This window comes from Tauraco erythrolophus, chromosome 4 (assembly GCF_009769465.1).
Source record: "Tauraco erythrolophus isolate bTauEry1 chromosome 4, bTauEry1.pri, whole genome shotgun sequence".
NCBI lineage: Eukaryota > Metazoa > Chordata > Aves > Musophagiformes > Musophagidae > Tauraco > Tauraco erythrolophus.
In genome coordinates, this window is record NC_141468.1 from 67,332,173 (window position 1) to 67,356,805 (window position 24,633).

Consider the following 24,633-nt stretch of genomic DNA (forward strand, 5'->3'; position numbering starts at 1 on the left):
CACCTCCCTCCTGCTCCAGTGGGTCCCTTGAGCCAGCCTCCATTGCCCTTTCATTTTGATATTTCATGTGCACCTTCTTGCTTTTTCTCATTATTCCGTAAGACCTTTCATGGTTCTTCATAGCTCTCCATAAGAAATACCATTGTCTTGGAGGGTGTGCTGTGCCTTTCAGTATGACCAATATTTCTGTAGCCTGCTCGGTTTTCCCCCTGTTGCCTAAATTTATCTGGGTTTGTGCAACATTCTCACTGTGGCAAGGGCTGCCACTTTGTCTGGCTAGTACAGTGCTTGGCAGAGTAGACTGAGGTGCTTAGGGGCTAATATAAGAATAAACCAAGAGTTATTTTCAGATAATGTCAACCCACTGTGCTCAGGAAGAGGAGCAAGGAGAGTAGGAAATTTTCTTGCAGCTCTTTTGGAGCAGAGGAGAGATCGTTGGTGACTTCAGAAGCTGGAATGTGTCAAAAGAGAGTAACTCATTGCACAACACTGATCGTGGTAGTGAATGTGTAACAGGGGCTTGGAAAAAGTGGGGAGAGGAGAGTATCAAGGTGGAATTCGACCAGTGTATTGCTCTGTCCCTTCCTTTCACAGCCTTGTTCATCTGGAATGACAGCTGTCACCATGCATCATAAGAGGCAATGTCAAAAAAGTCTTAGATGCAGTTCTTCAAAGTTAGCTCTGTTAAGCGCAGCGTGTTGCTGTTGCTGAAAACCATCCGTAACTCTACAAACCGGTTAGACTGGCTTCGAAGCCTAGAATAACTCCGAGCAGTTTGTGCAGATCTAAGTGGTGATGGCAGGGACGTCAGGTTGATCAGCAAAGTCAGGTTCCAGAGAAGTAAAATGACCGGCTGAAGGCCAGCAGTATCTTGCTGTCTTACAGAAGCTGAGTCCTCGTGATGAGTCCAGGGATTAGAGGTGATAAACATCACAAAGTGAAGCCATAGAGGACATGATGATACAAATCTCCACAAGTTCAGGGCGAATTACTTGGTTCACTGATAGCTCTCGTTTGTATGTAGCCTTTCCTCCTAAAAGAAGTCTAAAGCAGATTACAGATGATAGCGCTGCCACCACGGAGCTGGACCCAGAGGAGCGAGAGGCAGCAAGTGGAGGCTCTGTACAACACGCTGTGGGAGAGGTGTTGGCAGAAGTTACCCAAACAAGCATTTGAAAGTTGTATTTACTAAAGGATTCTGGATTTCCAGGCAAAGATAGCACTTTAAAGCTTATATCTGAACGATCCACACACAGCAAGCTAGAGGGAGTCCATGGATCCCCTGAATGTTTCATTGCAGTCAGCAGGGAGGGAGCCACGCTCTCGTGTTTGTGGCTAGAGAGGTGCAGGGAGGGTTGAGTGAGAGCAATGTCCTCCCTCCTGAGTTAATATTTAAACAGTGCTACCTCTCTTTTTCGTAAACACTTCTATTTTTATATTTCTGCATTTCCCAGAAAGCTTTGCGAGTAAGCTCTCCAGAAACTTGAATTCACTATTGAGCCCTTGCTGTACAGTTGCTTCTCTTGGCAGAGCTGGGCTCACTGTTCTTGAGCTTCTCATTACGGGATGTGTATTTTTCATTTTTAATTCCTTGATGTGTCTTTACTCAAATTACCTCCTTCCTTGCCAGCAGTGGAGGTTAGGCCCCACCACAAAGTAATTACTAGCACTGGAGATGTACATGCTTCTCCATTCTTCCAGCCACGCAGCTCCTGCGCAGCGCCTGTGTGCCGTGTGCGCCTGTGGTCTTCCTAGCGAGGGCAGACAGCAGCACAGAGGCTGTAAGCCCTCTCTTATTTTCGTTACCTGTTTGCAGCTGGCATCTCACCAGCTTGGTACCTTCAGATGCGGAAGGGTCTCATGTCAGCCTTGCAGACGGCTGGTGGCACAGCCGCGGCACCGCGGCTGCCTCCCACGGTGCTGATGCAGCATGCAGTTAATTCGAAGCTCTGTTGCTGTTTACTAGCCGTATGGTGTACGTGCTTGCTCTCTGCTTTAATTCCATATATGCAGTAAATTGTGTGAAGGCAGGAGAAAGCTTTGAAAGAAAGATCAACACTCTTTTATGTATGTTTGGCCTCAGATTCCAGTTGGTGGGTTTAATGGACGTGCTTCTCACAACTACTGACGAGATGCGGCATAGGAGTGTGCTGTATGCTGTTGGGATGCAGTACAGCTGGTGTAGGCTACTCTTCTGCAAGAGAACTTACATGACTGAAGTCTAGTAGTAGGGGTGGAAATTTTTGTAAGGCAGAAGTGCAACTGCCAAAAATGCATTTGATTTATTTTTGGTTTTTAAGTGGAGTTGTTTATAGCCTTGTGGAATTATTTTAAAGATTGAGTCCTTCCAAGTTATTGATCCTCTGTCGTACCTTAGACTTGGAAGTGTAAGTCCCATCTCAGCAAGCCAAACAGTGGCTGCTTCATGGATGGAAATGAGGAGCTACCAACTTACCATGTCAGCCTTCTTCTAGTTCTTGACAATGCAAGGCAAACCTTTCAGCTTTGTCCAGTGAGAAGTTGCATGGCTTTCTCCTGATGGGTGGGCTTGCAGTAAGTGGGGCTAGAGGACAATTCTGCCAACACATGATGCACATTTCATTGCTGCCACTCAAAATATGCCTGCTATGCTGTGACTTCCAGAGGCTCTGGGGAGGAAATTAGCATGATCACCGTGGCACTGGTGCTCCTGTGAAATCATCAAAGCCTTTATCCTCTTTTATACTTACTAAATGAATCCTCGGGGGAAAAATTTTGAAGTTGAGAGTGTGAAAAATCCTTTCTTCTTAAAAGTATAATGTCACCACCCTGGCTATTTGATGATTGCAAGCAGTAGAAGGAGCCGAAGCCTGGCAAAACGCTATCTCTACACGGAGGAATAAAACAGAGTGAGCAGGCGTTAGCGTGTGTAGGACATGGCTCCCTGGCTGCTTTACCCGATGGCTTGTTTATTCTTGTTCTGCTGTGTGTTAGCAGCTTTCGGCAATGTACAGCGATTAGTGCTCTGTGTCTTTCCTCGCTGCTCCTCTCTGTATCCTGGGGCTAGGATTGGGTTACAGCCCTGAAATGGCAGGGTTGTCTGTATCGACTGAGAGCTGAATAGTAAGGGCAGAGTTTTGTTGATAGACTGAAATGCCTTCTGTGTTTGTTTCCCTTCTCTGGAGGGGGGATGACATTATTTTCATTTGTAGTCTTTCTGTCTCTGACCTAAACATGTGGTGTCCAATTTCCTTCCCTGGCAGGTGACCTGGAAAATGAGGAATGGTGTCTGGCTACAGAGCTGACTCCAGCAGCCATAAAGACTGAGCCAGCGTTGTGTGAGACGTCAGGCCTTGCTCCCTCAGTCAGTCTCACTGTCACGGCCACGTCGCTGGAGGAGGAACCTGAGCTACAGACGGACACCTTGGTACTTGCAGGCTTTCTGTTCTCCTGTCTGCACAATTAGCTACAGATTCTCCTAAGACTCTGCATACCAGTGTAGCCTCCTTGGTGCCAAAGGTTGTCAATTCAGGGTGCACACTGCAGCCTGCTTTAGTATTTTTAAATGTTTGCTGGTGTCCCACTGCTGCTGTAAGAGCTTGTGTTTCAAAACACTTATCTACATCCTCAGGTCTCAGTGGTGGAATATACAGCTTTATCTCTATGCTAGCCCCAAAGCCCGGGGCTCAGTGTTGTTGAAAATATTTAAAGAGTTTCTAATGAACCAGTGCCACCTGAACTGACTAACCTATTTGCGTTATTGAGCCTGGGTCAAGCTAAGTGTCTTCCGTAATAACTTGCTTTAGTGCTGCTGTGCCATCCTCTAATCAGAACAAGACTTCTTGTTTGAAACTAAATCACTTTTGCTAGATCTATGAAGTTCTGACATTTTGAGCTGCTGCTTCTGCACCAGCCTGCCTCATAAGGAGCATTTATGATGCCTTTCTTACCACGGCTGGAGCAGCCAGTGGGCATTCTCAAGGGCTTAGTTTAGCTGTGGTTGAGTTAAGGAGAATGAACTGCAGCAGCTGATGGCTCACCAGAGTCCTCTGTCCATGAAGGAAGAAGCATGACTGTTCTCAGTCCCCAGGGTGCGATGTCAGTCCAGGCCGGGTGGAGTTAGTATACGCTGAAAATAAATGTTTCCACTTGGATGTGGATCAGAAATATGTGCAACAGAAATTATTTTATGAGAAACTGAAAAAAATTAAACACAAGTTTCCCATAATCCTCTTCTAGTCTGAATGTGCTGTCCCTAGTACATGCTGTCCCTAGACACATACACATCCCTGCTGCAGCTTGAGATGCCATGATTTGCAAAGAGTGTATTGGGACTAGCTGGTGCCTCGTTACTGTTGCATAGATTAGTTACACAGGTTATTGAGAGTGATTTTGGCCGCGATGAGCATGCTGATGTGCCAGGCTGACTTCCTCAAGCCTGGGAATGTGGCATTCAGGCAGACTCTGGGCAACAGTTTGGCAGCCTGATGCCCCAGCCCTGTCAAGAGGGCAAGCCAGATGTCTTTCAAACTTTGGTCAGCTGTAACTGTCTCTTTTCCTGCTCCTCCACGCCATAAAATGGACTTGGGTCTGATAATCAGGTGTACACTGACAGGAACCTTGCTTTTTCTCTTAGATGACAGCGGTCTTGAACAGGCTCTCCTCCACTGCCAGGAGTGTTTCTGTCTCTGCTCAAACAGACTGTGCAGTCCAGCAAATCCTAGCAGCAGCTCTGTTGCTAAGAGAAGTAATTTGAGTGGGTTGCATGCTAGCTTTCAGTCTGAAATGTCATCTCTGAGGCGTAATCTTTTATTTGGCTAAATATAGTAGTAAGAAAAGCCACAGTGGGAGTAGTCAGGGCAGTGTTCTCTGTAGCCTGGTTTAGCAAACTTTGTGAAGCAGTTAAAGCTTTGCCTGTAGCAGAGCAGGAGGAGAGGGAAACCTCTCCATTTATGGAGAAGTCATCCTTGTATTCTTCTATTAAGATTTTTAAGATGTGTGCTTTGGATTTTCATGCTGTTAATTTCTCTTTTCTAGATGAAACCACTGAGCCAGAAAGTTCTTCCAGAGATTAAATTGGAGCCCCATGAAGTGGATCAGTTCCTGAACCTCTCTTCTAAGGAAGGTCTGTTAATTACCAACCCAAAATGCAGGGGTAGATGACCAGAATGCACAATGAATGTACTTTACCCTGATTAAATATTTGACTTCCTCGTTTGCCATGTTAATCTTCAGGCTGAAGCTGTTGCCTTCTAGGGATTCAGCTCAGGCTGTTGAAGAGCCAGGCTCTCCCTGACCCATTTATGTGTTTTTCCTTTTTTTCTCCTTGCTCATCACAAAGAAAATGATCCCTTTTTTGTCTGTAATGTATTAACAATTGTACAGTTGCTTGAGGGAGCTTGAATCCTTAAAGTACAGGATTATTTAGGGTAGAAAAGAAATCAATTTGAGGGGACTTCACTAAGGCATATAAAACATGAAGAGCATAAGTAGAAACTTTACTGTTTTAACCTCTGATGCAAAAGCAAGGATGTGAGTTTATATGAAGTTAAAATTTAGTTGCATCTGTTTGTAGCATTAGATTTAGCAGAGTTTTTAAGAACCACCAGGATCCCTTTGCACTAATCTATAAAAGAGGAAGGAGGAGCAATGATCCCTGCTCTGAAAGCTGAACATGGTTTTGTGGCACATAATCTGTCAACCCAAGGAAAGTTTGAAGGAGCCAAATATTTGGGCTGAATATGAGCAGATAACTGCATCTCAGTTAGGAACACTTGATACTCTGTTAGTGAATTCGTTTGTGTAGGTAAGTAGAACTGCTCTAGGGAGAGAAGCAAGTGATGGAGCAGGTGGAAAAAGGGAAGCTATATCTCAACCCATGGCGTAGATTTGATTGCTCAATTTGTAGGATTAAGGACCTTGCAGTCTTTCAAGTGTGTATCTTCTCCTGGCAGCTACTAGAGTTAAGATGCTAGACAAAAAGAGCTCATATATATTAGCTTTTTTTTTGTTACTATTTTCTTCCTTCCTCGCTCACTGTCCATTTGATCTTTTCAACTCAAATTTGCAAAGTATAACAGAAGTGGAAGGTGGCAAATTCAACCCTGTATCTTCCTACTCCCAATTTTCATTGCTGTAAATTTATCTCAGAGAAAAAATGACAATTATGGCTGGTTTGGATATCTGCTAATTGTCCATGTAATATGAGTAGGTGAGACATTGTCCTGTTTCTCTTGATCCAGACCCATTTGGTCATAAACAGCACTTTGTTTGCCAATTCTAGCACAAGTTCTTTTGGCTACAAGTGCAGTGGAAGTTAGCGTATGGCCCTGGATAGCACAGTGTGAGAGAGGTTCCTGGAGTGGTTGCCTATGCTGCCCATGCTCCATGAGTACATTAAAGCCTTCGCTGTCACTAGGTTGTCACAGTTGTGCCAAACCAGGTCCTTAGGAGGCAGATTATCTCTCTCCTCCCTGTTCATATAACACCTTGGACATGAGACCTTCTCTTGGAAAATACTGGTGATATTTTTTTAATCCACAGCAAAGTTAGGATATTGGCTTTTGGAGAGAAAGCATACTGGCTCAGAGCCCTCTATTATTGTGGTTTCCCAGGGACAGGGGACTTGTACTGGAGGGCTATACCTAAACCTCAAAGCATTTGGAGAAGAAGCTGAAGTGTAGGTAGAAACGACTGGAGCATATGCGCAGAGCCCTGTTTTGTCTATTGAAACTAAAGATAGCTGCTACATTTCATTCTTCCTTTGGAGACCTGCATGCCCTGAAAATCTTCAAGTTGCTGCTTTTACTGGATCCATTTTTTAGTAGAGTCCTAGTTGTGGAAACTGGGTGGTGGTGGGGACTTTAGTGGAAATTTAAATTAGCACTTCACAACCTTGTGTTATATGTCACTCTTGCCATTTAGCAGTGGATCCCCTGCATTTGCCTCCAACCCCTCCCAGCAGCCATGGCAGTGACTCTGAAGGAGGGCAGAGCCCAGCTAGATCGCTCCCTCCTTCCAGCCCAATCCAATTACAAGCCACGGCTAAAGTGACGTCGCGCACAGCTTCAGCGCTCTCTAATTCCCCTCTCCTGACTGCACCACATGTAAGTTGGGTTGCCTCCAGCATCTGTCTGTCTGTCTCTTTTTTTTTTTTTAAATTACTGGTTTTGCCATGGATTTGCTAACTTTCTCTTGTTCTTTTGATGAACCCATCTCCGGTCAAAACTGCAGATCCAGTAATTCTTGCTCACTGGTCTGTTCTGTTCCCACAGAGAACAGTGTGTGCCTCTCCTCTAAGCTGAGACAGGGTTCAACAGTGTTACTAGGTTTCTCTCTCAAAACAAAACCATGGTTTGTGTTTTGCATTAGGGCCTAACCCTGCTGGGTTAACCTGTCCCTGGTAGATCTGCATCTGTCCTCTTGTCTTGTCGAAAGCTGGAAGTGATCTTTAGGGAGGGATTTTCAATAGTGCTTCTCACTTGTCTCTGTGTTTAAGCCAAGAGAAGTTTTACTGTTGGCCTCAGTGTGTACAGAGCTGGGCTGAGAACAACTGTTTAGAGGGAATGCTGTCCCAAAGGTTTGATCTCTGAATGGAAGCTATCTAAAAGGTCTTTCTGTTCCACGCATTCCCAGTTGCAAGATGTTGCTGTGTTAGTAGGCAGAGTCCTCTCTGAAGTGGGAGGTCTGCTGCCTCTCTTCCCTAACACCCTTTTCTCTAGGGCTGTGTGCACTTACTGTCATATTATTTTGCTTCTATGACACTTGCAGAAATTACAGGGGACTGGCCCACTCATCCTGACAGAGGAGGAGAAGAGGACGCTGATAGCAGAGGGGTACCCGATCCCTACGAAACTGCCCCTGACGAAAGCAGAGGAGAAGGTGCTGAAGAAAATCCGCAGGAAAATAAAGAACAAGGTAAATGTTAGTTAGCTTTGCTGGGTAGTTCCTACACTTCCTTCAGCTTTGCTGGGTAGTTCCTACTCATCCTTCATTTAAAAAGATGCTGCAGCAATTCTGCAGTAATGATCTGTGGGACTGTTGAATGCTGGAAGATGTCTTTTAATAAAGTCTTTTTCTTTGTTCCTAAACACATCCATCAAATTGTCTGTCGCTGTGACAGCGTGCCTCTGCCTAGGTATTTACCTGAACACAAGAACAATAGAGTATTTAGTAAGCAGGGTATTAAGTTGCTGTTGCTTGGCTCCGTTTTAAAAACGGTACAATCCTACCCTTATGGTAGGCAAAGACCTCTGTGTTCTTTCCGTGGTGATGAAGGTGTTCTTTTCCACTGTTTCACGTTTTAAAATCTGACTGTGTTTCAGTGCCCTAGTCTTTTGATCACTGAATTCCATGACCTTTAAATGAATGGTTGATACCAAGGCTGTGAAATGCCCTACAAGTCTTTTCTTTCTTCCAACATAGGGAAGAACTAGTGATAGGGAGGAAAGCTTTTTTTTCGTACTTGTCCAGCTCACGTGTTCTAGAGGATATTAGCACATCTTTCAAAGTTAATGCATTCTTTTACTGTTTTTGCAGATAGAGGTGTAAATTTGCCTACACTGAATTGGAATTTGGTCTTGTAATATATTTTTTCAAAATGTTTGGAAGTGAACTGTGCATTTTATGTACCACTTTCATGTAATCAGTCATTTATATTGGAAGGGATCTCCGGAGGTCCTTTGATCCAACTCCTTGCTTTGATAGCAGAGTCATCTTAGATCAAGTTGCTCAGGGACTTGTCCAGTCATGTTTTACTGTCTCAAAGGGTGAAGAGTCCCCAGCATTTCTGGGCAACCTGTTCCCATATTAGGTCGCTCTTGTGGTAAAAATAAATAAATGACATTCTTAACATCTGATTGGAATTTCCCTTGTTGCAACTTGTATTTGATGCCTCTTGCCATTTTGCTGTACCCCTCTGAGAAGACTCAAACATCGTTTCACTACGCAAGATAGCTGAAGGCAGCAATAAGATTCCCTTGTTAGTGTTCTCTTCTTAAATCTGAACAAACCAAGCTTTCTCTGTCTTTCCAGATATGTCATGTGCTCCAGCACTCTTATTATAGCAGTGGCCCTCCTCTGGACTCGCTTCCGTACATCCAAATTATTTATTTCAGAGCCACAAACTGTACACTATACTTAACTGTGGTCTTGCAGGCACTGAATAGAGGGGAAGAACTCTTCTCTCGACCTGCTAGTTACCATCTTGTTAATGTAGACCCGGATCTGGTTGGCCACCTTTGCTACAGGGGCGCATTCCTAACTTATGTTTGACTTGTTCATCAGGACCCCCAAGTCTTTTTCTACAAAACTGCTTTCTAATTCATGCATGGGCTTTTCCTCTCCCAGATGCAGGGCATTGTCCTGGGATCATCTTTTAGTATTTGTCCTAGGATAAGCTCTCCAGGTGAATCTGATTTGCTTTTTAAGGTTAGTTCTGTAAGAGCAAGGAATGATTTTTTCCTACTACTGAGAGGAGCAGTCTTGCTTCAGGATGTGGAAACGGACCAAATCAGTGCTTTGCTTGCCAGGAATAGAAACGAGAACAGCATGGAGGCTTGAATCTAATAACGTCAGGCGTTTTTGCCAGTTTATTAGTTCTTCTCTGATACTTTTTTTTTCTGTGCAAATATTTGGTGTTTTTCTTCCTTTTCCCTTAGATCTCTGCCCAGGAAAGTAGAAGAAAAAAGAAAGAATACATGGACAGTCTGGAAAAAAAGTAAGCCAGCCTCTACTGTTTCAAGCAGGCCAATTGCACTAGTTGCTGGGCTGGGAAGGGATCCAGCTGTTGATGCTGGGACTGTTTTGTGCACAGAGTGCCAGCTGCCATCTCGTGGTTATGACTGAGAAAAGGCCCTTCTTCTGGCTTCTGCTTGTACGTGTGCTGAGGTGCTGCATTCATAACTGTGTCTACCTGCAACACGTTGCTAACATGCCAACAAAAAATTTAAACCTTAAATAAGGCAAGACCCTTCTACTATTGGTCTCTTCCTCGAGCAGCTGTTGACCTAGTGGGAAGGCAGTGTCCAGGGAAAGGTGGATTCAGAGTAAATATGTTCTGTCTTCTAGTGCAGGTGGAGACAGAAATAGGAAGTGGGTGAGTCAGGATTGCCTGGGAAAATAAGCAGGACTCAGGAAAACAGCATGTGACCCATCAACTTCCCTTAGCGAGAAGGAGCCAAACCCCCAGTTTAGTGATTTATATCCCAAATTAATCTTTCTTCCAAGAGACAAGTATTCTAGTGTTTCTGTAAAGTGCTTCACCAGATGGGTCTGTTAAACCCCTTGTACCATATTTGGTGATAGCCTTCATGTAATTTCTTTTTTTTAACTTCTTATCTCTTTATAGCCAAGTCTTGCTTTCTCAGAGTTACTCTTGTGAAATTCTACTCTATGCAGATATCAAAGCTATTTCCCGTTACCTTTTTCCTTCTTGAAGATATTCCAGATAATCATGTTTGTCTTTTTAGGAGTCCCATATTTTTACTTGGACCTCTTATGTGCCGTGTTACATAGTAATATCCTTTAGTTTAGGGGGTTTCCAGGGGCAGTGTGGAAATGAACACTCTCTTGGGTATTCATCTCCTGGCTTATTAGCCTCCGTAAACTTGAAATTCAAGGATCTGATTTCAGGAGCATGGGATTTGCCAAATTGCTTGGTGCCTTATCCTAGCAATGAAGTGCAAAGGAACACCTTTGCACAAAATACTTGCTAACAACATAAATACTTTAAAAGTCACAGAATATGCTGTATCTGTCCCATGGCTCGATTCACAGAGACAATCTGAGCAGGGTCTTTGCTATTGCTGTTTCAAGGAGCAAAAAGTAGTTGCAGCCCATCCTGAGTAAGCTGCACCTAGTGGTATGTAGTTGAGCCCTGTAAGCAGGTGCTCCACAGCTAGTAGTATCTTTTGCAATGTCTTTTACACTATGAAGTATGATTAAAGATTACGACTAAAGTTTGTTGGTGTAACTTTTCATTAAATGTAGGCAAGATCATAGAGCTCTTTGTGAAAGCAAGTTTGGTTTGTTTTACCATATTTTTAATAAATTAATGATTTTTTAAATTCCTCTTTCTTTCCTTGTACTGTCTTCAGAGTTGAGACCTGTTCAAATGAAAATAGTGAGCTGCGTAAGAAGGTTGAAGTCCTGGAGAATACTAACAGGTAATGTATGAAGGAAATAAAACAAAACTGTAGTGCGATATAATAGTCAAAAGTGAAAATCTAGAAGTTAAGAGATCAATTGAAATGTGAACAATAGCTGTATCTGATGTGGTTAATGTGAGAGAAAGATGAGGAAGGCCAATTATTGTGACTGCAATGTGATACAAAGCATGGAGGCTTTGATGTCAGGTCTGTCTTCCTAGCCTGTGGTGTGCTTGAGAAACCTTTAGCACTACTCTTTGAGCTCTTCCACTGCCCAAGGAAACATAATTAGTGATACACAACAAACAAAAAGCTACAGCCCAACTCTCCAAATTGTCTTCATTTAGTGAAAGACTGTTTTGGCAGGAGACCTTGACCTGGAACATGACACTTCCAGAAATTACAATGCTGAAGCTCAAGAGTCATTATTAGTTTCTTCTGAACTACTAGATGTCATTGCTATTATTATGCATCTTTCTAACCATCTCACACCCCAGAATTCCCTTCATTTGGAAGTGGAAAATCAGCTTTTTGTTTCTTCATTTCTGAAGAAACGGATGATTCAGTGGCTTTCTCAAAGGACACATGGCAGAAAATGTTGGATAGCTGAACTTTTAGTTGGATGTTAGCTGAGAGTGGAGTGTCAGTCATGGCTTATGCTCGATGTGTTCTCTAATGATGGCAAATTCTAGATACTAGATAAGCCCACTGTTAACACTTTCTAGTTAGAGGCATTTGTAGGGATGGTTGAATATTACCACTGAACATGATAGTAGCACTGAAGTGTGGGAGGAGGCTGGATTTTGAAGATAAGACCCACGATCATGGAAGATGGCCCTAGAGCTTGTCTGGCAGCCAGTGTATTGCTAATTGAGTGGCATGTGTTGTTTCTAATCTCCGGATCCAATCTCTAATTTCATGGAGCCAGACCCTGTAGCACTGTAATTTGCTGAAGAGTGTCTCCCACACATTGCTCATGCATAAAGACATCTGCTGCTTGTTTAAAGAGAGCCAAGCCATTTCTGTGCCTCTTGTATCTTCCTCCAAGGTTTTACATAAAAGAACCAGGAATTGCTCTGTAGGTGTGGAGTAGGGTGTTCTCTCCCAAGATCTGTCCCAGGAGGTGCTGAAGCCAGCTGCTCTAAGGAAAGATGCAGGTGTTGATGAACCACTCAGTGACAACATGTTGTCAAGCCTAGAGTTGTTCTCCCCAGTTCAGCTAAATTTGACCAGCTGTTTTCATCTCTGAGTTGTTGTGGATGCGGTTGTGCAAACAGCTTTGTTGGTATTGTCCATCCATTTAGACAGGACCTTTAGCATCTTCTCTATTATTTGATCATCTTAATTCTCTCATGGTAAATTTTCTAAAAATATTTGGCTAAATGATATTATCTCCAAATCCTTCATGTTTTGAGCATGTGGGATGAGTTGCATTGTTTTCTTCCCTCTGCAATAGCATTGATATTGATTTGTAATCTCCTGCAGAGAAGCAGATGTTCCTGACCCTCCGCACAGAAATTCTTGTAATTCGTGGCGATGCTGTTTTGGCTGTTTAGATACAAACTGTATCTAAAATCTGTTAAAGCTTAAATTGAAGTACTGAGAAATTTTCAAAAGTGCCTGCTGTGCTGGGGTTATGTGGTGGGGTTTTGGTAGCAGGGAAGGGGCTGCAGCAATGGTCCCTGTAAGGAGCTGCAAAAAGCTTCCCTGGCTCCAAAACTGGTCAGACCAGTCTCTGGCCAGGGCTCAGCCAATCAGCACCTCCACGAATGCCATATTTAAGAAGGGGACAAAGGAACCTGACCCAAGCAGGACCAAGGGAGTGGAGAGATGAGAGGCTGGCCCTCTGAGACAGGCAGCTGCCTGTACTGGGCCACCATTACTCAACTGGAGATAGCTGCGGCAGCTCAGCTTGGAGAGCTCCAGAGTGCCCCGCTCCTGGGGCACCCACTCGGAGTTCATTCCTGCCGGGACATTGGCAAGTTCATCGGGCCGATCGGGCCTGGTGTGGCTGCAGCAGAGAGAGGACTGAGATCTGAGAGAAGTGGCTACGCAGACACCAAAGTCAGTGATGATGGAACAGGAGAAGATGTGCTGGAGCTGAGGTTCCCTGCAGCCAGTGGTGAGATGGCAGGTGGCCCCCCTGCTGCCCATGAGAAACACAGTGGAGCAGAGACCCACCTGCAGTCCCAGAGAATGTGGGGTTCTCTGGGGGACCCCATGCTAGAGCAGAGATGCCTGTGCCCGAAGGAGTTCGTAGTGGACTGTCTCCATGGGAAGGACTCCCATGCTGCTGGAGACTGACAGTGGAGCAGAGATGCATCTGCAGTCCATGGGAAGGGACTCCACGCTGGAGCGGGTGGCTGCACCCTAAGAAGCTGTGACTCCATGGGGAAAACCCGCGCTGGAGCAATCTGACGAATAAAGATTGCATCCTGCAGGAGGAACTTGGAGAAGTTCCTGGAGGACTGTTTTCCATGAGGAGAGGCCCCACATTGGAGCAGGGAAAGAGTGTGAGAAGTCCTCCCCCTGAGGAGAAAGAAGCAACAGAAAACAGTGTGTGATGAACTGACCTACAACTCCCATTCCCCATCCCCCTGCGCTGCTGTGGAGAGTTGGTAGAGCCAGGGAAGAAGGGAGGGGTGGGGGGAAGGCGTTTTTAAGATCTGGCTTTATTTCTTTTTATCCTTTCTGAAGTAACTGTTAAAGAATTAAATTGATTTGTCCCCACGTGCAGTCTATTTTGCTCAAGGCCATGTTTGGTAGGTGTTCCCTGTTCTTATCTGGACCCTCAGGCCTTTTGTTACATTTTTCTCCTCTCCTCCCCAGGGAGGAAGGGGGTAAAGGGGGAAGAGAGGCAGGAGCAAGTGGCTGCATGGTAGCTTAGCTGCCAGCTGGGCTAAACCATGACACCTGCTTTCATCAAGCCTAATTATGTAACATACCACATTATGGGTTTTTTCACCTTAAAGAGTCACTTGCCTTATATAGTGTAAAATTGGGCAAGTATCTCATTCGGAGAATGATTCCAGGTCCTTGTTTAATGTGCATTATCCACTTCCTATGGTGAATTCTAAATGTCTGGTTTCCTCGTTGGTATTTGCATAGAGCCTTGATGTGGCATCCAGGAACTGTTCAAATGTTTCAGAACTTGTCTTCACAGCATCCTATAGCTGGTACTTCCATCTCCTATGTACAGTCAGGAATCAAAGTTCAAAGCAGTGATGGTCAAAATTGTGCAATGTCAGTTCATTTCTTAGTGACCAAATTTATATGTTTAGGACTTTGTCTCAGAGTACCTAGCACACAGTCATACACACACATATCTTAATATGCCCAAAGCAGAGCCCCAGTTGACTTTAACTGCAATTTTGAGTGTTAAATGCAGTAAAAAGTAAGACGTTGTCGAAGGTATTATCTAAAAGTAGATCTACAAACGTTAGAACTGTCGATTTTTTTTTTTTTTCTGAAAAATTGTAAGAGTAGAGGAAAGATAACAGGAAAATAAGAGCTGTGATAACATGTAAAAATGTTCATGCATTCAAGTGTAGCTGAAGACAAAGTTGTTTTTTTATCTTGTTGGAAAATTGGGCTATAACTGCTTACCTAAAAGTTCACACACATGTATGTTCTGTCAGTCAGTATCATGTTTTTATAGTCTGGCTGGAGTTGAGAGGAACTGAAGAGCAATTTCCAAAACATATAACTATTGAACAGTAGAGTTTCCTTTCAGTATGTGCAATCAGTTTTTTAGAGCGTGTTATTCTATATATAGAACAAATTTGCACAGATACATACCTAAGACTTCAGGGAAACCCTGCTGGCATTTCCAAATCTGGCACCAAATCATGGAAACACTAAAATTTCTTCTGGTAAAAATGTTCCTATATTATTCTCAGTAACATGAAAAAACTTAGAAGAATCTTCCCCGAGAGCCTGCCTAAGCCAGAAATTCTGGATCTGGAAAGATGTAATGTAAAAGGTGCAAGTGTGGTCAAAAACTTTGCATCCAGAAGCATCTCCCTTGACATTCATGCATCTTAAAAGGCAAGGCGGGAGGCTGGGGATCAAGACGCAGGGGAGTTTTTAATTCTCGTTACTCTGAGTGGGTGTCTGCAGCATTTTTGACATCTTTAGTATTAGAACACTAGCATATGTTTCCTCTCCTAATTTATGTGACTCAGTCCCTTAAAAGAAACCCATCCAAGTTCCTTTCTAGGCAGTTATCTCAAAAGCAAGGAAGCACATTATTGCATGCGTATCTGTTCTGTCTTGTAGCCGCAAGTGAGCCAGGCTGTTGTTGGTTTGAGGAGCGTCTGAACCTGTAGGGTACTGTTGTCTTAGAAAGCAAAGGGTGTGAGAACATGTTGGCACCAAGAGTTGAACTAACGTGTCCCAGTCACCAAGAAGGTTTGATCCGCTCACATTTTGGCACTGGGACCAAAGGCAGAAGCTTCCAGTGATCTAGGGGGTTGAATATGGTCTCTGACGCCAGTGTTGTCTTGCTGGGAGCCATGGGTATTTGGGCTTAAAGGCACTTTTGAAACATCTGGTACTGTGTATGATATAAGAGAAGTAGTTTTGTTTTTCAGTTCTGTTGAGTCTGTATTTATAAATAGGTGATCACTTTTCCTGGAAAAATGATAGACATAGGATTCAATTAGCATATGGTTGAGTGTGTCACACAGACAATGCATGCAAGTAGCTGCTAGAGCTGCTCGGATAGTGTAATGACTAGCAAGTTGTGTAGATGTCTACTCTGGCAGTGTGGTGGGGGTTTGGTAGAAGGGGAGGGGCTGCAGAGATAGCCCCTGTAAGGAAATACAAGAAGCTTCGCCGGCTCCAAAACTGGTCAGACTGGTTTCTGGCCAGGCCTGAGCTGACCATCACCTCTGCGAATGCCGTATTTAAGAAGGGGACAAAGGAACCTGAGACAGGCAAGACCTGCAGTGAAGAGAGGGGGAAGTGAGGGGCTGGACCCCCCAGGCCTCCACCACCACCCTTTGACCTCCTGTTCAGATGGCTGCCTGCACTGCACTGCCACCACTCTACTGGAGATGGCTGCGACGGCACTCCGGCTTTGAGTGCTCCGAAGCTCCCCACTCCCGGGGCATCCACTGAGCAGAGCTTGTCCTGCCAGGACTGCTGAGGTTCATCGGGCCTGGTGTGGCTGCAGCAGGGAGAGGACTGAGATCTGAGAGAAACAGCTACACAGACACCAAGGTCAGTGACAGTGGGGTGAGAGGAGGTGTGCTGGAGCTGAGATTCTCCTGCAGCCCGTGGTGAGAGAGCAGCAGCCCTGCTGCTGCCCATGAGAGAAATGGTGGAGCAAAGATCCACCTGCAGCCTGTGGAGAACCCCACACTGGAGCAGAGAGGCCTGCACCCGAAGGAGTTTGTAGAGGACTGACTCCCGTGGGAAGGGACCCCACACTGCTGGAAATTGACAGTGAAGCAGAGATGCATCTGCAGTCTGTGGGAAGGGACTCTACGCTGAAGTGGGTGGCTGCCCCCTAAGAAGCTGTGACTCCATGGGGAAAACCCACACTGGGAGCAGTCTGATGGGGAAGGACTCATGTTGGAGAAGTTCCTGGAGGACTGTCTTCTGTGAGAAGAGGCCCCACATTGGAGCAGGGAAAGAGTGTGAGGAGTCCTCCCCCTCAAGGAAGGAGTGGCAGAAACAGCATGTGACGAACTGACCTGCAACCCCCATTCTCTGTTCCCCAGCGCCACTGCGGGAGGAGGTAGAGCGAGGAAGAAGGGAGGGGTGGAGGGAAGGTGTTTTTAAGATCTTTGTTTCTCATTCTGCTCTCTGAAGTAACTGTTAATGAATTAAATTGATTTGTCCCCAAGCCAAGTCTGATTTGTGGACCGTGGTTGGTGGGTGATCCCTCCCTGTTCTTATCTCAACCTTCAGGCCTTTTCTTACGTTTTTCTCCTCTACAGCCGGTGGAGGGAGGAGTGAGTGAGTGGCTTCATGGTAACTTGGCTGCCTGACTGGGCTGAACATGACAGAGAGGCACCCTAAAGGCAATGGCTTTATAAATACAATTGGGATGTTCTTCCATTTCTCATGCCTCTGCTTGAGCTATTGGTACAACTCCTAATCATCTAAAGATCAAGTTGCATTATCAGTCTGACCCACTAAGGGTTTATTAGCACCAAAGCTGCCAGACTTCACTGATTTGCTTCTTGGCTGTTCCTTTATTAGAGGCTGATAAAGTCGTTTTCAAGGAGTGATGGATCTGGATTTAAGTTGCAATGAGATATGTTGGCCTCTCTTTCAGACCACCCTTAGAACAGTTGACAAAGCGTGGCAGCCCTGGAGCAACAACTTGTTTTCAAAGCAGCAGGACAGGTTTTTTATGCTGAAACATCTTTGATGAAAAATTGCTGGATTTTTTTCTTTGTAATTCAAATGAGGAAAAATTGTGGATTTTTTTCTGCTTTGAGGTGAAAACCTTACTTTGGGATTTTCTCTTTTTCTTACAAATAGGACAGGCAGAGAAGGAATCTGTTTGTAGACTTGGAAGACAGAATAATTTTTCTCTCTCCTTATCAAAAGCAGGTTTTGTTCCTTACAAAGTATATAAATTATCTGAAAAATCTTGATCCAAATAAACAGTGTTTGATGTCCCCTAGAAGCTGTCTTTTTTTTTTTTTGTTGTTTAAATCGATGTTAGATTTTAAACATAAACACTGAATTGAGGAAGCATCCCAGGTGGGTAGGTCCTGGAGTGACAAATTTTCTCTCCTTAATCAAAGTTTCACTGGAAGCAGAGGAGAAGTCTTGACTTGTTCCTTACTTTGGTAGTGAAAGGGGCTCTTCTGAAGATGAATACGTGAATGTGCACCAGAAAACAAGACATCATAGGCACAGTGAATTTGCTGGCAGTGTGCAGAAGAGAGAGCAGGAGTCTTCAGTCACTTTACAGCTTTCCTATGAGGTGCTTCCATTGGCAGGGAAAAGCGTGAAAGCACGTTCACACCTCCTACAGAGGTGACCCTCTAATTGAATATCTTTGGAAAATGTGAGAGACACAGTGAAAATAATCCCTGTGGGTGCAAACCCCCTTATGCACACTGCCTTGGGATTGCATTTTCTCCTGTAAGGACTTAGCCATAGGCAGTGTTTCACTAAAAGTGTTTGTGGCCTTCCTGCTGCTATTTAGAGGGAGCATCTCAGTTCAATGTAATTCCCTGTCCTGCAGAGCAGAGAGCTGCTCCTTTTCCCTCTCTTAGTCTGGATGATCCCTTCAACTGTCCAGTAACAATGAAGGCAACTTTTGTATGAGGAAGGAGATCTTTTGACCTTGGAATCCAGTCTTCCACCATTCCAGATTCAAATAGAGAATAAAAGCACCAAGGAGTGCCTCATTTTGGCATTGGCAGGATAGACTGGTATCATCTCTGAACAAACTTGTTTCTTGGTCTTGCCTTGGCTCCTGATCTTAGTTTGAAAATGCACCTGTAGCCTGTCAGCTCCCAACACTGAGTCCTTGTCTGCTGAGGAGAAGACAGTAGCTCTGCTCAAACAGGTAAATGACTTGGAGGAGAAAGACATTTTATATGAAGGTAGCTGGTAAATAAGGTGAATGATGAATCTTCCACTGTGTATAGGAGACCTCAGAATACCTGCCTAATTACACTTTCCAAAAAAAGAGAGCATTTTGGAATCAGCTGTCTGGGCCCACTCTGCCCAGCAGGTTTTTTAAATCAGACACAAAAAGGAAAAGATGAGCAAAGTGAGGAGAACTGCCTCTTCTCTGTTGCTTTCCTCACCAGCCATTAGCTGTTTTCTCACTGACGCCTCCACAAAAAGTGGCAAGAATGATCAGTGTTTCAAGGCTGCTGCCGCTGCCAGCCCCCGAGCTGGGGGGAGGAGGGCTCCTTCCTCCTCGCTCCACAGAGCTGTTCTAAGTCAAGCCCAGTGACTCAGGCCTGAAATGGGGGAAAGATTTACTCTTCTGTAAGAGCCCAGAGATTGAAGGGTTAAAAAGACATTGCTGTCTAGCATAGCTGGTGATGTATGGTGGGAATACTGTATGCAGCGCATTCTGTGCTGGAAAATGATATATACTGTGTATACAGGTCTAAGTAAACCCTATGCCATGTAGTGGTTGGAAATTGAGGAAAGATACAGAAGGGAGCAGGGAATTAGGATAGTCTTATTTATGTGATGGACAGTGTTTTCATCTCTTAATTTGACTGTGGTCTCTCTAATAGTGAATAAAGGACTGAATTAGACAAATCACTTTCTTTTTTAAAATATTGAATTGCAGAATCAACCATCCTCTCAAGAGCATGCAAGACATCCTTCCTTAATAAGTTGAGAAGGATCTGCTGGCCCAGATAAATCTGTGCTGTGAGCACGCCTTGTGCTCATTTCAGAATGCATTTCTAAGTCCTTGAATTCATTAAACCCTAATTAGCAATGAGCATTGATGATTAAAAAAATCTATAATAATAGGCAGACAAGTGTATCTTGAGCTGTGAAGGCACCTCTGGGTCTGTCCTGCAATTAGCTTTTAGCCAGTTTGATCTTAAAATAATCCTTCTATTTTCTCTGACATCCTGACCTTGCCTCTTGCTTTACCATTTGACGTCACAGCTTCCAAAGCTGTTGCCTGGAGTTTGTGAGGGTTACCCTCTGCAATAGGTTGCGAGACTTACAGTAAAAGTAAAAAGTAAAATTGGAAACAAACAGCAAAGTTAACGTCTTGATGCAAAATTGCACTATATTTGACTGTGTCGAGGACAAGCATTTGGGTTACTCCTTGTCTGTCAGAAGCTTTAATGAAAACAAAATGAAAACTGCTGTGAAAGCCCTATATTAATCATTCTTTGAGATAATTTCCCTTTTAAATGACTAGTATCCTGGCTGTAGTAACTGATGATGATACAGCAGAAGAAAAACAGCCATAAAGACAGAAGAATCCTGACTGTTGACTTCAGCCAACCACAAAAGAACTGCCATTGTGCTTGGGATGTCTGAAAAAACGCAGTCAGAGCAGCCACTTCAAGCATCTGTGATTTTTGTCAGCTCCTGGAGGATTTAGCAAATAGCAGTAAAGTGCTTTGCTTAATAAATGAAATTGAGAAGTGGAGACCGTGCCTATGTCTGGCTTTAAGACCTTCTCTTTGAAAGTGGCCCAGCATGTGGTCCAAACTACTGTACAACAGGTTTTCAGAAAAAGGAGGTAGCCATATACCTCTGTCACCACTTAGCGCAATTATAAATTTGCTACTGCACCTTTTCAAGTATTGGTGAAACTTCTGCTGAATTCATTATATAGAACCAGGTTGTATATGCATCTAGTCACTTGCATATAGAGCCATTTCAGTTGTTCGTATGCTTACCAGATTCATTAGTGTAGAAACACCAAAAATACAGTTTTTATTTATAAGAGCCTTCTGAAAGTGTTGAAGAAGTAATTGTTCAGAGACATCAGTTGAGAGAAAGGCAAAATATCTTTTTGAAAAGTGCTCATACATGTAAAAATCTTGTAAAACTGAAAACACTCCTTGCTACTAACTTCAAGGGGAGGACTTAAATGGCATGTATCTTGTCATAAATGCTGTATTATTCCCAGGTGTGGAATTTGAAGCAAAAAGGTGTTTAACCAGCAAGGAGATCAGTGCATTTGATGCTTGTCTGTTGTCTTTGCTTTCCAGAACACTTCTGCAGCAGTTGCAGAGACTTCAAGCTGTAGTTGCTGGGAAAGTGTCCCGTTCATGTAAGGCAGCTAGCACACAGACAGGGACCTGTCTCATGGTGAGTGTCTCTAAAGCTGGGAGTTGTAAGGGAATGAGAATCTCTTTCCAGTGTTCAAAGGCACATCTCTTGTTCTGCAAAGCCTCTCACTTGCAAATTCTCTGCTTGGGAGAGTTCTTTTCAAAATTTCATAATTAATATTGAGGTAGATGAGACTCCTGGCTGATGAAGATTAATGGTTGTGAGAAGTCATTAAATTCTGGAGGAGACTGGGCCTGTGATTTTGATAGGGTGCTGCAGTGATGAAAGAAGGAGCACTGCTCCTGAGTGACCTATTTTATTATTTCCTACAATATCATATGTGAGAAATGGTGTCTAGAGTTGTAAAATGAAAACAAATGTGACCTTTGATGCTCAGTTCTTTTGATACCAGTAAAATTAAACTTGCTCATCCAAATAACAATATGACTAAGGCTTTAAGTCTACCTCTGCCCTATTTCAATAATAGTAGTCAGGATAAGAAAAGGATTAGAATGAAACTTTTCCCTTTTCCCTCCTCACACTCAGCCAGCAAGCTCTCTTTATACTAGTGCTATAAATTGATAGGAATTATTTTCAAGACCTAAGCAGTTCTCCTAGTCTGCTAGCCTCTCTGTCACTTCAAAGCAAGAAGTAACCTTGGAAATTCCTGACAGTATCTGTAAAACACACATGGTGGCTGTGTCTGCTTTTCAACTTTGGGAGTAAATAAAGCGACAGGCCAGAATGGTGGCAGACATTGAAAACAGACTCCAGCATTGAAATCTGCCCTTTAAAACATTGAATTGTTACTGTATATGTGCCTTTGCTGAGAGACACTGTATGTGGTGATGAAAATAGCCTCAAATGATTTGTTTTGAAAAGTATCATATCTTCTTTGTGTTGATTCTTAGTTTTGAGATGCACATATGGGCCAAGAGCTAGTACACTTACCTCTTCTACATCTTTCCTTTGACAGATGGTGGTGCTGTGCTTTGCAGTAGTTTTTGGCAGCTTCTCTCAGAGCTATGGGCCATATCCTTCTGCTACAAAGATGGTTTTGCCCAGGCAGCATTCCTCACCAGAGTCCTACACAGACTCTATTGGTAAGAAACAACTGTCTCAGTCTTGCTCTTTGCTTGGTTGTGCTTTGGTGCTTGTTTTCCACCCCCATCCTTAACCCCCTCCTCAAGCACCTCTTGCTTTTCTGCTCCTTACCTGGCCATTCCTTGATATACCTGTGTTTTTCAAAGAAGGATAGTTTGGCAAGTTAGGCTGATGGCAGCAGATTTCATAAACACGGGCAAAGCCTTTTCCCCACTAGCTGGCTTGGTACTTCTGTTTAAAGCAGTTTTGTTTCTGGTTGTGGAACTAAAGCTAGTGGTCTGTAAAAGGTAGCAGGATTTCTGCTCCGTAGCAGATGTTCATACTGTTAAAATGCGCAACTGATATCAGCTGGTGTTTCCTTTACCAGTGTCAACAAAGAGTCCAAGGACTGAGTGGGAAACTGTTACGATTACTTACTTGTAATGAACTAGTTGCTTTCAACATATATTATCAAACTGATTGTTTAATTTTGTTCTGGTTTTGTGACTAATTCAGATCTTTTTGATCCCTACCTGGACCATTGCTGTGGTATCTTTCCTGAGCTATCCAATTACCAGTTAATCACTATGAAAATAGAAGACTTTTGCAACTTTAGTTCTGCTCTGATGGTTTCCATTTCCTGAAATAACCAGCGCTGCCTGTTTCTCATCTCTTTTTGCCTTCTGTCTTTGTATGCAGTGAGGTCAAGGAGTCTGCTAATTTATGAAGAGCCTCACCAACTGGAGGAGTCGTCAAGCCCGATCTCCTTTGCAGATCGCAATGACAGGCAAGCAGACACCTCCAAGTATGCAGCGCTGTCCCTGGAAGCTGTGCCGGGGACGCAGCAGGATGATATCATGCAGTTCACAATAGCCAACGAGACGAGGCTAGAGAAATCAGTGCTGCTGGGCCTGCAGCAGCACCGGTGAGTGCAGGGTGGGCTGCTTGTCATACGGGTGTTCAGTCTTACTGTCATTTGTGCCTGGAGGCCAGAAGTAAGACTAGGGGCTCAGCTATGCTGGCCACTGTGAAACATGAAGTAAGAGTTGGGTCTCTACCTAGAGAGCTTATGGGCAAAGCTATTGATAACTCTGGAGAAGTGGTTGCAACAGTATTGTAGTAAAGCAGCTACTGAACTCAGTGCTTCTGCCAGAAACCTAACCCCTGTAAGTTGTGCCTACCCACTTCCTTAAGCACTTACTTCTGTGTCTCCTAAAGGAATAAGCTTTTGCCAGTTGGGTGGAAATGTGAGGCTGTAACTCACTGGGCTTTCTATGAGGTTAGGGTGTGAAGAGCTGGAGCTTCTCGCAGCAGTGATCTTACTAAAGCATTACTGTGAAAAGTTTGTGGGAGTCAATCTGAAGAGACAGACTTGTAAATTTATCTGAACTACTTAACACAGAGCTCCTTCATAATTTTTAAATCCTTTTTTAGCATAAATGTAAGTTTTTGGGGCCTCTGCAAAGAGAGAGATTCACTGGTTTATATATGTGTGTGCAGTTTTCTTTCCACTCTACCTTTTCTTGTCCTGCCACTGTCCTGTTGGCCCAGGCCTTGGTCTCTGCTAACAAGCAGTGGCAAGCACACCAAATAGCGGAGAGAGAGATTTGGTTTGGAAGCATGCTATTCTGAGGGCTAGGATGAGCCACATCACGCCAAGCATGCCTTCTGAGCACTTGTGTCAAAGTTATACCTAAAGCCAAAGAGATGACTAATTCAGTGCGTTGCCATACTCAGCTGACAAGTAGCTGGTAAATACTGAGTGCCTTTTTAGCATTAGCCAATTCAAGCAGGATACGTGCTTTTAAAAATGACTAGCTATCAGCCTTAACCTTTGTTGTTTTGTTTTTTTTTGTGCCCTACAGAGTCAACTCCGAACTAGAAGGAAATGAAACACTGAAGATAATTGAAATAGATAGAAGAGTCAATGCCACCTCTTAAAAATAAAAAGGCCTTTTTTCTTCGACTTCTCTCTTTCCCACATATTTCCAACCAAAGTCCCCCTGACTTGTCATCCTCAGTGAACCAAAGCACAAAAGAGAGGGAGTTCAACTTCTGCATTGACTGGTGAGGCTGTGACTGCAGATGGGATCTCTTGTCTTTGTAACTCCCTTCCTCACTTCACACACAGTCCCTGTCTTTGCTTTTATTCCTTTCCTGTCTAATACTGCAAGGGCAGGATTGAATTATGATGACAGATGATGCCAGCAGTGTGCCGGTGACTGGTGGGGGTGTGTGTGCGTGCAGGCACACATCCTAATCTGAGCACAAAGACATTCTGTAGAAGAGTGAAATATGCAAAACCGATGGGAGCTTGTGGATCATAGGTTTCTTGGGAGAAGGTAGTTGGGGAAAAGAGGAGATACAGCATGATGCTGCTCAGAATCTAGCCACAGCTCTGTGTCTACTGGTCTCTAGCACTTGAGCCTTTTGGGGGGATTGGGAAGCATGTGTGTAGCCTGCTTCTGGAGAGGCAAGAAAGGGCCCTGATACTGCTGAATTAACAGCACAGACAGGAGAGAGGTGGGCAATGATGCTGCTAAATTGTCCTCCCCTAGCTCTTCCTCTTCTCCCCTCCAGCCTCTTTATAATTTAGTGGGGTGGGTTTTTCTCTGGGTTGAAAGCAGTCCCGGTAGGCTTCCCTACTGCTTCTACCCTTGTGGAATTCAAGCAAAGATCAGTCGCTGTC

At 44.0% G+C, this 24,633-nt stretch overlaps 1 protein-coding gene across 1 annotated transcript in view; it reads left to right on the plus strand.

The window, feature by feature from the left end:
* Positions 1–24,258, plus strand: part of CREB3L2 (cAMP responsive element binding protein 3 like 2) — an 81,653-nt gene extending 57,395 nt beyond the window's left edge. The window contains exons 3-12 of the mRNA XM_086610376.1: positions 3,243–3,406; positions 5,017–5,104; positions 6,904–7,085; positions 7,750–7,896; positions 9,639–9,697; positions 11,076–11,144; positions 20,801–20,900; positions 21,838–21,964; positions 22,644–22,869; positions 23,810–24,258. Of these exons, the coding sequence (XP_086466502.1) occupies positions 3,243–3,406; positions 5,017–5,104; positions 6,904–7,085; positions 7,750–7,896; positions 9,639–9,697; positions 11,076–11,144; positions 20,801–20,900; positions 21,838–21,964; positions 22,644–22,869; positions 23,810–23,885 (1,238 nt within the window). The 3' untranslated portion in view covers positions 23,886–24,258. The remainder of the gene's footprint in view (positions 1–3,242; positions 3,407–5,016; positions 5,105–6,903; positions 7,086–7,749; positions 7,897–9,638; positions 9,698–11,075; positions 11,145–20,800; positions 20,901–21,837; positions 21,965–22,643; positions 22,870–23,809) is intronic.
* Positions 24,259–24,633: the final 375 nt, after the last annotated feature.